The sequence below is a fragment of the Austrofundulus limnaeus genome, unplaced genomic scaffold (genome assembly GCF_001266775.1).
Source record: "Austrofundulus limnaeus strain Quisiro unplaced genomic scaffold, Austrofundulus_limnaeus-1.0 Scaffold445, whole genome shotgun sequence".
NCBI classification, from domain to species: domain Eukaryota; kingdom Metazoa; phylum Chordata; class Actinopteri; order Cyprinodontiformes; family Rivulidae; genus Austrofundulus; species Austrofundulus limnaeus.
In genome coordinates, this window is record NW_013952847.1 from 6,184 (window position 1) to 22,196 (window position 16,013).

At 39.3% G+C, this 16,013-nt stretch overlaps 2 protein-coding genes across 2 annotated transcripts in view; one reads left to right on the forward strand and one right to left on the reverse strand.

The window, feature by feature from the left end:
• Positions 1-4,676, reverse strand: part of anapc7 (anaphase promoting complex subunit 7) — a gene marked incomplete in the record, with an annotated part of 10,135 nt that extends 5,459 nt beyond the window's left edge. The window contains 8 exon segments of the mRNA XM_014024899.1: positions 1-165; positions 282-399; positions 571-713; positions 789-942; positions 1,865-1,976; positions 2,294-2,413; positions 3,709-3,895; positions 4,483-4,676. Coding sequence (XP_013880353.1) covers positions 1-165; positions 282-399; positions 571-713; positions 789-942; positions 1,865-1,976; positions 2,294-2,413; positions 3,709-3,895; positions 4,483-4,583 — 1,100 coding nt within the window.
• Positions 4,677-5,661: 985 nt separating this feature from the next.
• Positions 5,662-9,363, forward strand: LOC106529462 (ubiquitin-conjugating enzyme E2 G1; the record flags this gene model as incomplete). The annotated part of the gene is given in 4 exon segments (XM_014024900.1): positions 5,662-5,828; positions 8,629-8,731; positions 8,836-8,933; positions 9,074-9,363. Coding segments are annotated over 4 exon segments (534 nt in total), but the record flags the coding sequence as incomplete, so codon positions are not given.
• Positions 9,364-16,013: the final 6,650 nt, after the last annotated feature.

Here is a 16,013-nt window from a genome sequence, read left to right on the forward strand (position 1 = left end):
CGCATGGCCTCTCTGAAATGAATGATAGCCTCCTGAACTCGCCCCATGTTTCTCAGTGCTGCCCCCTTCAGGAGGAGGGCCTGAACGCTGTTGCTGTTCAGCTGGATGGCCTTGGCCCCCAGGTAGAGGGCCCTGGAGTAACGCTTGCTGTAAAAGCTGTGACAACTGAAGAAAACATACCAATAGAAGCACTTCAGCAACTTAATACTATAACCTATTTATCCTGTTGTTTTTTGCTTTGATAGTTTAAGTAAAGAACTTAGGCTCTCATTCAGACTCACCCAGAGATCACCCAGGGTTCTGCATGTTGGTCAGATATATTAAATAATCGTCCTCCTAGGACTTCAACATCCTCCAGGTGTCCCTCACGGGCCATTAGGTAGCCATACACATCCATTCCTGCAGGTGATGTTTTGTATTACAGCACTAACARCAGTTGTCAAACCATGAAAATAAAAACTGGTCAAAAAGTGAGATATACTTATATATTTATGGCATATTGCTAGGTCATTAGCATACACTGCATCAACTGTAACCATGGGCCTAAAAACATATCTTTGTGTGACTCACCTCTAATGAGATATGGGTCCAACATCTGCGCTTGTTCAAACTTCAGAATGGCATTTTTGGTGTCCCCCGCCCTGAAATAAACATCTGCCAGGCTCACCAGGAGGTCCACGTTGTCCCGCAAAAGAGACTTCTTTTCCAGAGAGCTGGAGCAGAATGGTTTTATTATTAACCAGAACCAAAGGCAGCCTCTTTGTTCGAAGCATTGGAACTCTGCTCACCAGATTGTGTTGATAGCTCTCTGATTGTCTCCTGCGTGGATGAAGGCATAAGCTTTGATCCAAACAGAGAGCCAGTCCAAGTTGGGAATGCTCTGGATCACATCCATGGTCATGGAGGCCACTTCAGCTCCTTTAACTGACAGAGACAGAAGGCCTGGGGGGAGGGGGKGTGTGCAATACCACTTTTAAAGTTGGCAGTTACAGGTAAAAGAAACTATTTCAAGCTCATTTATTAGCCAGTGGTTACAACACACTCAAACCTGAATTTAGGAGTTACTGTACACACTGAGGTTATCATGTCTTTCACCAAATATTTAGAATAAATTCAGTCATTCTGGTCAACTGCAAAATCTAAAACTAATGAATTAGTGTGTGCTGCACAATTGTGTGCACAGAAAAGTTAAAGGAGAAATCAAGATTCCCTAACCAATTACAGTTTCTCTCTTCACACAAAAACATTCCTAAAACAGCAAATCAATAAGAAGCAAAAGAGATGTTAGCAGCATTTCTGCAGAAAATTACAAAACAAAAAAAAAAACTTTGTGTCAAAATACCAGATGTACAGGAATTATTATTATAATCATAGTCCTCACTCACATCAACATGAACTACTGCACTGCTCACATTGACCAAATAAATAATAAGCATGCAGAACRTGACATTTTAATCTAAATATAATGGCCTATGGATTATTGCAGTCCTTTGAGAAACTGATTTTGCTCTCACTGAGATTGGTATGACAATAAGTTTGCATTATTTACTTTTATTTAGCCAGGCAAATCCCACTGAGATCACAGAACTCTTCAAATGAGGCCAGAAGGCAAACAAACATGAATTCAATAAATTGTGCCACTTTATTTCTTAATACCTAGTGCTCTGACTGTCATCTACTGCAGGTAAGATACAGACTGCTCCTAAATACATTTTAATGTAACTTTGGTCCAAGCTGGTGGGCATGATTAYTTTGTGTAAACCATATGAGGCACTGCTGTGTCATGTGTGGTTTTTGTGACCTATCAGTTTAGATATTTGTGATGTGGTGTTTAGATTGGTCGATAACAGGACCTGGAACTTACCAATAATTGCATCCAAGGCAAGGGGACACTGTCTGAGCACCTCCTTGTAGCTCGTCACAGCAGATCGTTCCTGACCAGCTTTCCTGTACAGGTTAGCCAACATCATGTTGATCTGAGGTGAGAAAAACCACCATCAGGATTTCCTCTCAGAGGAACCCAGTAGACCSCTCATGAACTGGTACAGATCGTGAATTTCATCACAGAGTCGCTGACAGATTTAAATAATAAAAACTTTAACTACATTTAACATTTAAACCATTAAAATATTCACTACTTAACTTAGAAGACCTTAAAATATATTGATGAATCTATGTTTAGGTTATATATCAAGTTTTCAGCCCCAGTTTTTKTCCTGTAGTGTACTCTGAATGGTCTGCATGAAAAGAAAACCACAATAAAAACAATGAGTATAATAGCTGATATTATTACCTTTGGAGTTCTTTGTCTAGAAGGAATCCCATCCAGCACAGCGATGGCATCTTTATCCAGTTTCAGAATAGTGTAGCATTCTGCTATTTTGTATTTTACCTCAGTTTCTGAGGGCAAACTCTGAAAAACAAAAACAGAAAGACATAAATCAGTTTATTTAGAARTATTTGTCTGAACAAAGAATATGGAGACCCTAACACTGGATGTGGGTTACAGGGGCCCCACCCTGGAGCCAGGCTCGGGGAAGGGGAGGGGCTTGTTGGCGAGTGCCTGGTGATGGGCCTCTCTACCCATGGGGCCCAGCTGGGCTCAGCCTGAATGAGTAACATGAGTTTATGTTGCTGTGAACCCACCACCTGCAGGAGGGGACATACGGGTCAGGTGCATGGTGACGTKGGGGGCAGCCAAATGTAGGCGTCTTGGCGYTCTGACCCTGGCTCTTTGGACATGGAATGTCACCTCTAGTGGGAAGGAGCCTGAGCTTGTGTGTGAGGATGAGAGGTACAGACTATAGAGTCGGGCACACCTCTACACACAGGATAGGCTCTGGAACCAGACATGAGAGGGGCTGGACATTACTCCACTCTGGAGTTGTCTATAGTGAGAGGCGATGGGATGGTGTGGATCTAACTACAGCCACCCAGCAGCATGCTGCATGTGCCTTGAAGTTTTTCCCAGTAGATGAGAGCTTCCCTGCRCCTTTGAGTGGTGGGGACAGGATCTGACTGTTGTTTTGTACCTAAGGATGCTGCATGGACGCCTTACTGAGGAGGCTTCCCAGGCATGTTTGGCTGGGAGGAGACAATGAGGAAGACCCGGGACACGCCAGAGAGACTATGTCTTTTGTCCTCCCAGAGGAGCTGAGAGACGTGGCTGAGGAAAGAGATGTCTGGGTCTTCCTGCTCAAGCTGCTGCCCCACTCCAGACTCCAGAACAAGGGGAAGATATTTGATGAATGGATGGATAAATAAATGTCTAACATGCTAAAACTAACAACAAAATATGCATTGTGAATTTCAGTCAAAAATCTCAGAGCAGGACATCGTAAATTTCGATTGTTACATCACAAAATAAAAAGTTTTGGAATAAATCTTATTCTGAATTATATAATATCAAGTAAAATGTACATATTTAAATGTACAATTTAAAGCTGATTTTTGTTTAAAACTATAGGATTGTACAACCCTAATAAGGAGACATTATAGGAGACTCTTGCATGTTATCTGAGCTGGCAACAGATATTMAACATGTACATGTTTGACTTTTTGATTTTGTTTGTTGATTCATTTTTTTGAAAGCACAATACAGCTATAAGTTATTCACTGTAATGTAATCAGTTTGACAAATGGCCAAAAAGATGAAACACAACAAACAATACAACAACGTTGAAGCTCAGTTTGTACAAACATACACACCTGTGCCTGTAAGTTGGATGCAGCTCCACCAGCTGAAGTACGGACCTTAGAGGTTTTGTTGAGCACCTTCTTCTGCTGAAGTGCCATACTGTATTTGCAGGCAGCGTTGCGGTACTCCTTATCATGAAAAATGGCATCAGCATGGTAAACCAACAGCTGATATTTCTGGGCTGGCGAGAACAGCTCCCTTCAAGAAACAGATAAAATTCAGATAAATCAGAAAAAAAAAATCACACAAAAAAGAAACTAGCCTATTTAAACACCACAGACTAAGATGAGGGAAAAGTGAACCTAAATCCTTAAAAAGAAAATGAATGCATTCGACCAAATCAATAAAAATGTTATCTATATAAAAGCCATACAGCAGAGAAGTGCATGTGATAACCAGAGAAGCATCAGATACACTGAAGTGTGATCTAGAGCTTTAGTTAGCTGTCACARATTTATAAAATAATCAACCCTACAACACTAAGACTGAAAGGGGAAAATGCGAATAATTTATACATGATAAGTTATCCTTTACCACCTTATGCTGCTGACACTGTACGTCCAGGACTCAACACATGGCTGTGGCTACGTCTTGGAGAATAACGCTCACTGTATTATCAAATACATAATCATTTACCAGTGCAGATTTTACAGTCATAAATATTTGCTGTTAATGACATGGTGGTTAACTGTAAGATATGACCACCACGGAGAAAAATATAAACAAATAACTGAAGTATGGCAGGACAATCGTCAGGAAATAGACGGAGCCCTTTTATTACTTACGGATTRTTATTACTCATCGTCAGCAACAAACTGCTCAATATGCGAACATTAGAGTGCAGACCGGCTGCAGCCATATCCCGAACGTGGTCTACTACATTCATTTTAAAATATTTTTGGTGGGCTTGCAATGTATCCGTGGCTGGTTTAAAGTTTTTCTCAGGAAAAAGCTAACATCACTTAGCATCTCATGTATTAAATATGGCGCCGAATAACTTCCGTCCTGGCGCTGCGTTCCAGGCCTTGTGACCAGCTCGTATTTTTCAACAACCACGCTTCTGACTGTGAGGTCTTAGATGAATTGTGTGTTTGTGTATACATATTTGGAGATTAAATAAAAGTATTACTATTTTATTTGTACTTCATTAAATATTTTTCAAAAATATTCTTCTTATTGGTATTTTTTTATAAACCTGAACGTTATTAAGTAACATTTCCGACGACTTTGAACTCATTTTGAACGCACCACCTCTTTCTGCGACCATAAAGAACAGTGTGCCTTTTTAATTTTTATTTTCTGTGAAACCTGGAGCCACATAAAAGGGTCATTCAAAGCAACCTGTTATCCGCCTGTCACAGAAATACAAATTGTTTTATTCGGTTAAATTATTAAAATAAAAATACTAAAAAAAAAGTAAACACACTTTGACGTGAGGTTTTAGCACCAACAAAGTGATCCTCGAACTTGACATTAAATTGTGTTCACATCAATAGAAATGTGGAATCCTGAGCTCATACTCTCTAACAAGATGTCTGGATAAATCAAAAATATCTTTCGGACATGAATGTCTGAAAAAGTCATTTATTTTTGTTTTGTTTTATTACGAACGTATCTAAAATGATCATGATTCGTCATGAAACAAGTGAGATAACTTATTTAATTCTAATTGTAATGTTAATCAGGAAATACAGGTATTGGTTAAGGGYTGCCAGATAGAAAATGACAAAATAGCGTACTGCCGCTTTAAAAAATTTTTTATATTAGTGCTAATTGAGGATGCGCTGTCTTGCAAACATGACTACCGTAATTCTTTGTGTACGCATTATTGGGTGCACAACACAATCGCCTGATAATTATCAGGGAAGTGTTGCCATAAATACGTAATTATCGCATATCTGGCAACGTTTCGGATTTTAGATTCGGATTCAGGATGCGTGTGAGGCGCATGCGCACTTAAGGCCAGCCGCTGATTCTTGTGTGAAAACAGAGAAACCAGCAGCAGGCATCGCAGAGCCAYATTTAGCTCCGCTTTCAGAAAGTGTTCGTCTAACACACTTCATTTCTCCTCGGTTACGTTCGCGTACCATGACCGAACAATCAGCTTTACTTCTTCGAAAACAACTGGCAGGTAATGAGTATTTCAGACTGTGCGTTAATAAAGGTTATATTGTGTTTATCAGCTGACGTTAGCTTATTGAAGCTACGCGCGGCTCTGTTTACGCCATAGGAGTGAGGTCGGCGAGCTAACCCAGCWGCATAAAGAACGCTTTATCAACGCGGCCGAGTGTGTGGCTAAGTTGCTTTGGTTATATCACTATCGAGATTCAAGACATATATGTCGAAGTGTATCTGCCTAAAACAACCCATCCGAACCAGACCAGAATCGTAAATCCAATCTGGTTAGCCTGTTAGCTAGTTTGGCATTAGTTGTCGGACAGAACAAAGGAATAATCAATCCAGGGAATCATCTGTCCTGATTACTTTAAACAAAAGCTATGGTGAGAGATTAAATCACTCCACTCTCTCACATTTAGTATAATACATCCTGTAGCCACTTGATAAAAGATACTTAAATGTGTAATTTAGCTCTAAGATAATATCTCCTATCTGGTGTTTATATCTGCCTCGGTCTGTGAAGTTGGCTCTTTTGACTCTACACATTTATAATTCATCTCCTCTGTGATGTAGCTGTTGATGTACATCCCTAGGCTTATATTAAGAGTCATCACTCTTTTTTTTATTTTATGATCAATGATGGGGGCATTTTTTCAGTGCCTATCACGGGAATCTCTTCACCAATACCCTCTCATGATAGCCTTTTTTTTTTTCTTCCTCTGAATAATTCCTTTTAAAGCCTTCAAACTAATAAGACATACRGTTTCGGGGGAATTTATCTAACATATCTTACGCCAGAAAATTAAGCCAAAGTGCTCAAAGTCCATTTGTTTGCTTTTTGTAATATGTCACACATTAGGACTTTAGATAGATGATTTAAATATACTTTACTGATCTCTTGAAGGAAAGTTTGTCACAGNACACACACACACACACACACACACACACAAACAAAATGTGTCAGAATCTGTCAAATCCTAAGTCACTGAGTCCAGATGGGGTAGGTTTCGTAGGGACTAGTGACCCACTTTAATTTTCATGTTTAAATTAAACCGCATGTATTTTATTTGGGCTACAAATACGGTGTGTGATAACAGCTGTTTAAAAAAACAGGTTTCAGCTATATTGCAGCAATGTTATATTCAGAGTCACAACATTAGCCTCGTGTAAAGTTGCAGCCGAAGAATTCACCTGATAAAGTTAAACCTGTTGTTGCAATAAAACACTGTCAGCTTGATTTAATTACAAAAACCTGAAGCCCTAAATAATTCAGGTGGTCAGGAAAATGTTTTGGTGGTGGTTGAAAATAACAGTAACAAGTCTTTCTACATTACTCCCAGTATGGTTGCATAAAGCATTTTTCTTTGTGATTCATTGATTTAACTAAGGTTTAGTCACTATTGTTAATCCCTTGACTCAACTTATTTTAGATTTTTCTACCTGGATTATTGAGCTGCATCAGGGCTTTTGTTTCAAATTGGTGGATCACTTCAACACTACTCTCATTTTTGATGATAAAAATTATTGAATGAACTTGGAGGGCTTCTATCTTTAAAGAGTGACATGTACAACAACAAAGATTAACAACTGAAACACAGACATGAACATCTTTATGTTCCTGTAATGCTGAACAGAGGCATACATTGACCCGAACGAACTTTTTTTAATCTAATGGAAAAATGCTGTTATTCAGAGATCAGCTCAGGCTTTTGGTACTAGTTTCTTCCCAAATTGTATTTATTGTTTTAATCCAGAGGTCAACTGATGAGGATTTTTAATCCTCAGTGCCAGCCTTTAGAAATCAGTACAGTAGTGACAGGTTTAGGAAGCAGATTTGTTTATTTAGCATACAGTTACAGATGTAACAGGTTAGTATTGGATTCATTACAGTTTACTAGATTAAAAAATCAAATTGTGATTGCCTGGAATTTTGTGATTACACCCTGAGGTATGATGTAGTCGGTGCACATTTCTCACTGTGCTGAAGCTTTCAGTGTATTAAAATTTGAAGCTTATGTTTGTTTTCTATCTAACAGATTAAATTTTTAAGGCTTTGAAAGAAGAGTGATTTTCTCTGGAAACTACATGGTTCTTTTAAAAGTTCACACAGTTCTCTGGGGGTCTGGCAGCTCTGTATGAAGAACTAATTCTTCCTGGAAATTATACTGATTAAAGGGTACGGTAACAAGTGTGTCAGTATTTTCACATGTGCCTGATGTGCCTTTTTAATTAGCTCAGGTGTAGCCAATGATAATTTTTATATTTATATATTTATTTTTYTATCCAACCAGGGTACTCGAGGTGCTTCACACTACAGTCTGTGCCCTTATTTAACCATTCATACAGCACTACTACATCTCTCTACAAAGCTAATACAGATAAATCAATCTATAGAGACTACTCAGTGCTTTAAGTCACATCCATACACTGATGGGACACATCAGAGGCAGTTCAGTGTCTTGCCCAGGGACACTTATTGGACTGAATAGTGGTGGAATTGAACKGCCAACTCTCTCATAAGAGGAGCAACTGATATACACCCACCTCACATTTTATGGATGGTGTTATTGCATTCAAAACTTGTTTTATTGCATTTTTCATTTCAAGCTTTGTCCTCCACCAGTGCCCTGAGAGCTTCATGGTTCCTCAAAGCATGTTTAGTTCTGCTCCTCTGGACAGAGGTCTGGGGTTGTTCCTGGGTTTTCTTTCAGTTCACAGTCCAGAGTTCTCTGGTGACCACTTGCACCATCGAGGCCTCGACTCTCAAAAACTCTTCTCTGGTTTTTAACTTTTTGTTTTTCTTCTGTTCCCAGAGCTCAACAAGAACCCTGTGGAGGGCTTTTCAGCTGGTCTCATAGATGATGACGACATTTACAAGTGGGAAGTCGTAATCATTGGTCCGCAAGATACTCTTTTGTAAGTCAGAAAATATTTGTTTAAAATGCCTTGAGTTCAAAAACATGAATTGTTTGTTTAAAAAATATCTATTTTCTTGTATTTTTGTTCTTTTTGGACTATAGTGAAGGAGGCTTTTTTAAAGCATACCTAACCTTTCCCTACGATTATCCACTACGACCACCAAAGATGAAGTTTATCACAGAGATCTGGCATCCCAACGGTAACGACTGGTCCTTGAATCATTAGTTATTAAATATTCATGCTCTGAATGTGCATATATTAAAAATTTTCAACACTTTGTACTGTGTGACTGTACTGTATATTTGTGTGTTTAACTGGTCCTCCAATCCTTCCCTACAGTTGCAAAGAATGGGGATGTTTGCATCTCGATCCTGCACGAGCCAGGAGAAGATAAATTTGGTTATGAAAAGCCTGAGGAGCGCTGGCTTCCAATCCACACCGTAGAGACAATCATGATTAGTGTTATCTCCATGCTGGCAGACCCAAACAGTGATTCACCAGCTAATGTGGATGCTGCAGTAAGTTCTGCTATTTCTGCCATTCTCTATAAGTTGCCTTTTAGCTCTTGTAAGCTTTGTGTCAATTTAATTGATTGTGTCATCGTTGCCCCCACCAAAGGTGAAAGGGCCATGGTGTATGTGTGTGTGTGTTTGCGTCTGAATATCTCAACTAGGGGTGCAACAATATACATGTACCCGTATCGAACAGTGCTTTAGGTTCAATACACACACGTATCAAACAATACAGATTTTTTTTAAATTTATTTTATCAACATGTCTTCTGAAGATGCTCTGTGTTAAAGGATCAGTGGATCTGTGCTCGACTACTCCACCTAGGCTACATTTTTGAGCGCAGATCCACTGAGAAACTTGCTGTTTCAGCAACATTTAATTAAAAAACTGGACTTTTGAGGTTAAACAAATGTTCATATTTAATTTAAATAAATTACAAGTTAAAAGGGGCATGGACATTTCTCTTTTTTGTATTGAAAAAATATCGAACCCTGAAACTAAAGTATCGAACCAAACCGAATCGTGAATTTTCTGTATCGTTGCACCCCTACCGTCAACATATATTAACGAGTGAGGAGATTTTAATGACGCTGTCAGAAAGCACTAATTGGATGTGCCTCTACAATGTGTTACCATTTGGAGTCAACCCAGTTCAAAATGGCTGATATAACTTAAAAATTTAGATTTTAAGATGCAGTGGGGGGAAATTTAGTCATCCACCAGTCAGCCACCRATTGTTCAAGTTCTCCCACTTACAAAGATGAGAGATCTGTAATTGACATCACCTCAGTTATGGGAGACAAAATGAGAAAACGTATCTAGAAAATCATATTCTGATTTTTCTTTATTTTATTTATTTTTTAAGAATTTATTTGCAAATTATGGTGGAAAATGTTCAATAACAAAAGTTAATCTCAATAATTAGTTATATATCTTTGTTGGCAGTGACAGAGGTCAAATGTTTTCTGTAAAGGGCTCGACACACGGGAGGCGACGTCGCTCGCTCTCCATTCATTTCCTATGGAACCTGTGCGGTGAGGCGAAAATCTCTTGCCCTCCTCCAGCCAAGCGACCGGCGAAAATAGTGCATGTGAAATTTTGCGCTCGTACACGTAGACGTGCAGACGCGAGCTTGCGACATGACATATGAAAGATGAATAATGTTCAACTTTTGTCGCTGTCACTTAGTGTACAGCGAGGGTTTCATTGACTGACCAATGAGAGGAGAGTATGCTACACACTGCAGTTAGCTAACACTTTCACCAAGTGATCACTAAAAAGCTTTGTGGGGATTTATTGGCACCAGGGTGAAGTTTATGGTAAGTTTTTCCTCATAAAATTGTATCTTGATGTGTGTTTGTTTTTCAATATCATTAGCATCGCAAGTTTTGTTTAGTTTACACGTCCGTAATGCACACCCCACTTCAGAGTCAAGAACCAATCAAATTTCGTGAAGACAAGTGATCTGAGAGCGCGATTCACAACGCTGCGATCGCTATCGCGTCCCGTGTGTCGGGTTTCACCCTGGCTGCGATGACAGCCGTTAATCGCTGTAGTTTGTCGCTCCCCATGTGTCGAGCCCTTAAGTCTTCAGGTTGGTACACACTGTTGCTGGTATGTTGGTCTGTTCCTCCATGCAGATCTCCTCTAGAGCAGTGATGTTTTGGGGATGTTACTACATCACAGACTTTCAACTCCCTCCAAAGGTTGAGATCTCCAAGGGTTGAGATCTGGAGATTGGCTAGGCCACTCCAGGACCTTGAAATGCTTTTTACCAAGCCACTCCTTTGTTGTCCTGGCAGTGTGCTTGGGATCATTGTCATGCTGAAAGACCCAGCCATGTTTCATCTTCATTGCTTTTCCTGATAGGTTTGCTCTCAAAATCTCACAATACATGGCCCCATTCATTCTTTCACGTACACGGATCAGTCATACTGGTCCCTTTGCAGAGAAACAGCCCCAAAGCATGATGCTGCCACCCCCATGCTTCACAGTAGGCATGGTGTTGTTTTGATGCAACTCAGCATTCACTCTCCTCCAAACACGACAAGTTTTTTCTACCAAACAGTTCTACTTTGGTTTCATCTGACTATATGACTTTCTCCCAGAACTCCTCTGGAACATCCAAATGCTCTCTGGCAAACTTCAGATGGGCCTGGCAGGGGTAGACATAACCATTGTTTAGGTTGTCYGAGACAACCTATTTTCATTTCGGACAACCAGATCCTGTCTCCTGGTTGTCCGGTGGACAACCAAGAAAAAACCACCTTGATTAAAGTTCTCTGCTGCGGGTGTCCATCATTTGTAAAAATGAAAGGGAGAAAAAAATTTGGTATAGCTAAACAGAACACTAAACTGTTACTTTTAATAAGGACTTGTGTACACAGGATACTCCTATTTAAGTGAAAATATTTGACCTATGAGCAGAAAGAAGCTTGTGAATGTTGAACTTTATTTCAAAGAAGAGAATGATGAAGTTTTATTCACACAGATCCTGTCAACCTGGCTGACTGAGAACAATTATATATAATCAACTTTGTCCACAGAACAATATACTTGTTAAATTACATTTTTCTTGAGATTCTTTAGGACAACCAAAAGGTTTTGCGGACAACCAGGTTTTGTCAACAGGTTGTCTGCTGGACAATCTGAAAAATATCCTTGTCTACCTCTGCCTGGATATGTTCTGGCTTAAGCAAGGGGACATTTCCGGATCTGAGTCCCTGGTGGTGTAGTGTGTTACTGACAGTAGTCTTTGTTATGTTAGTCCCAGCCTTCTGCAGGTCATTCACCAGGTCCGCCCTGTGGTTCTGGGATCATTTTGACCCCACGGGGTGAGATCTTGTGTGGAGTCTCTGACCAAGGGATATTATCAGTGGTCTTGTAGGTATTACATTTTCTAATGATTGCTCCCACAGTTGATTTCTTCCCACCAAGCTGCTTGCCTACTGCAGATTCAGTCTTCCCAGCCTGGTGCAGGTCTACAATTCGGTTTCTGGTGTCCTCCCACAGCTCTTTCGTCTTCACCGTAGTGAGTTTGGAGTGTGACCATTTAAGGTTGAGAACAGGTTTCTATACTGATAACAAGTTCAAACAGGTGCTGTTACTACAGGTAATGTGTGGAGGACAGAGGAGCCTCTTAAAGAACAAGTTACAGATCTGGGAGAAATCTTGCTTGTTTGTTATTGACCAAATCTTAATTTCACACCATAATTTGCAAATAAATTATTTAAAAAATCGTGATTTTTCTAGATGTTTTCTCATTTTGTCTCTCATAGTTGAGGTCTAACTATGATGTCAACTACAGGCCTCTCATCTCTTTAAGTGGGAGAACTTTAACAATTGCTGGCTGACTGAATACTTTGTTTCCCCTGTGTGTGTGTGTGTGTGTGTGTGTGGTAGCAGCAGCACACAGTCATCCTAAACATATACTCTTTACACTAACATCATTCCCAAGGTTTGACCAAAGCAGCTGTGAATCTTCCCTCATCAGAAGATGGTTTGGATTAAACTCGGGCAGAAACATTAAATAATACGATTCTTGTCCCCGCAGAAAGAATGGAGGGAGGACCCTAACGGTGAATTTAAGCGGAAGGTTGCTCGCTGTGTAAGAAAAAGTCAAGAAATGGCGTTCGATTAGGACTTGGCTGTAAATTCCAGGGTGAGTAGACTGACTCGGGTCTCCCTGTCTTAACCTGGCCTCTGAAACGTTTCACGTCATTGTGTGTTTTTGTGCAGTTTGTAGGAAATGCCTTCAGAAAGAAAACTTCAGCAAAAGGCTTTTGCACCCTTTGTTTTGCCAGTCAAAGGAATTGGTTGGCCTCAACTATGTTTCTGTGAATGGTCTGCCAGATGAGCCAATTTGAGAATCCTACCAGCGAAATTAACCTGTTTCCTACCTGGAATTGTATATTTAATTTTATTTATTTTGGAGAAGAAAAGATGTAAAATATGTCACTACTGTAAATTAACTTGCTTTTTTATCTGCTGCTGAACAGTTTCTACTTTATACCAGGTTTCTTATGCAATTTAGTGGTCAAGATTGTGTAAAACAAAACAAAAACCTGTTCTCATTAGGTTGTCATTTGTCCTCCCTGCTGCAGACTAACAGATTATTGTCAACCCAACAAATCTGTCAGGTGTTCTTTTTTTTCTTTCAATGCTGTTTTTGCATCACTGTTGCCTTTTTGTTGGCTTCACCTCCTCACAACTTGAGCTTTGTTTAAAGAAACGGCTTGAGAACGTTTAGAGTTTGTAGAGTTTTTGAGAAACTGCCACCCGGTTGTTGTTGTTTTGTTTTTGTTTGTTTTTTACATCAATGTGTGTGTCTGAGATGTTTGAAACCATAACACCCAAAATGTGTATAATTCATCCAAACAATCCTTCTGCAGGTAGCTGGTGGCTGTAGACTTGAGTAGATCCTGTGCATCAGTTCAAGAGTTATTGTTGGATTATAAATGAACTGACTCGGACACGCAGCGGAACGTTTGTGCCAATTTCTCAGGATCTAGCTTTGATACACTCAATATTAGCCATAAATAAGATGAATCTAAAAAAAATCTTCCATTATCTCCTCTGTGTCGTTTTGGCTGACAAAGTAGGTATTTTCATTTACTGACATTAAATTAAACTCAGCCCAGTTGTAATTATTCCTCAGGTGGATTGGTTACCAGACACTTGATGAACCTCAGTTTAAACAAGCAGATTGGATGAGGTTTGTGGTTCTTGATCTGTTTGGAAACACTTGTATTTAAGGGTCTCTATAGTTCAGTTGGATTATTCATGCTTTCTTTCTTCCCTGGGGCACATTTGATTGTGTGTGGATAAAACCATGGTCTAGATTAAATGCTGCTCCTTTTTCCTCTTTACATCTGRAGCTCTGATCGGTGCACATTTGGATACCGTTACTTTTAATGAATCGCTGAATTGGAATCTGGTTTTTAAAGTGTGAGTCATGTTTGGGTGGGCATTAAAAAGAACTAGCCTGYTTTATTGATAGTGTTGAAGCTGTGATTATCATGCGTCACACTGATTGACAGATCTGTGATGGTCACTGAGACTAGTGGTGCATGCCGTTAGGTTGGCGGGGAGTATGGTCAGACTCAAACATACCACTGCTGGTCCACCCTGGGTGAGTGTGATGTGTACAGTTAGCTGATTGAGTGGGCTTTATGATCACATACCTGCTGTTACCATTTCCGTTTCCCATGACAAAGATCCAACCTACCATGACCTCTGACCGGTGTTCACTGTATTTGCACAGATGCAGTGCGTTTGAAATGTCATTAAGCAATACGCTCTGAAAATGGTGTCCAGATAATCCATCACAAAGCCAATATTTGTTGTAGGCTGTTGTTGGGTCTTTTTTTTAATGTTCTGTTTTGTGTCAATGCAATGTATATTGGACATGATGCTTAATAAAGTGTGTAAAGATTAAATTGTTTAAAGGCTGATTACTGTATGTTTTCTTCTAAATACACATTTTTGTACCAAAATTTCAAAGGTAGACTACTAGATTATGGCTGACATTTTTTTATTTACCTACAGTTGTGGGTTCTTCAAAAACTTTGTGCTCCTGTAAACTTCTAATATTTAGAAATATCACTAAAAGATGAATCCTCTTGATATTTTGAATTATCTTAAAATCACAGTTGAAGCTTTATAATGGGCACACAGGTCCCATGTTACCGTCCACCCAGAGAGTTGTTACAGTTTCTCAAGATATTTTCAAACTCGCATTTTAAAATGTGTATATAAAGCAGAGATAAATTTGTACCAAAGCCCAGTGAGTCGACTGTTTCCACTGAATAAAACAGTTGTTTCAGTGCTAATTCCACTTTTAATCAGGGGTCTTGAAACATTTAGTCAAAGGAACATTTGTATCCAGAGCTGCAAAGCAAGTGAAAGATAAGTGATAATGTCGGTGTGTTCGTTTACCTTTAATATGTGTTTGTAACCAGACAGACAATGTACCAACAGTTGAATGTTTGAATGTGAAAAGAGTCATACAACCACTAGCGTTGCACTGAGAAGCAGGTTTTACTAGCTCTGTAGCTCGTCTCTGCTTTCAGCACCCTAAACCAGGAAGTCACTTTATTATAATCATCTTCAGGACCTGACTCCGCCCATTGTCATTGCATCATCAAAAGGGCCACACTACAGTTGGAGCCAGGACCTTGTAAAGATTTTCTGTCCTAATGTAAAAACAACAGATCAATTAAAGTGTTGGAAGTGAATCAGGCATGTATCTAATCTATATGTACCTTCCTCTCTGAGTAACCATCTGTGACAGCAGCCACTCAGACCAGTCTGTTCATAAAATCACCAGTTTAATCACATAAATAATCACACAATGGTTTATAAAACTATATCATATTCACCTAAGAAAAAAACTTTAACATGTAGTGCTTTTTTAAAAGACAGTAGTAAACAAGCCAATACATTTCTTCACAAGCGTGAACCTTGAAATAAAAATAAAACAACTCATCCAGCGTTATATAAAAATTACATAGGAAAGCATTTTAAAAATTGCTTTTGTATATGTAACACTTGACTCTGCACCCCTGGGGGAAAAAAAGCATGATTTTGTAAGAAAGTGTAACTTGATGCAGGGTTCCCACGGGTCCTTGAAGTCCTTGAAAGTTTGTGAATTTGAAAAATATTTCAAGGCCCCGGAAAGTTTGTGAAAACAGCCAAAAATTACATTTGTCCTTGAAAGTCCTTGAATGTTTTTGGGGGATTAAAATTCTCTATTCACACGACTGATA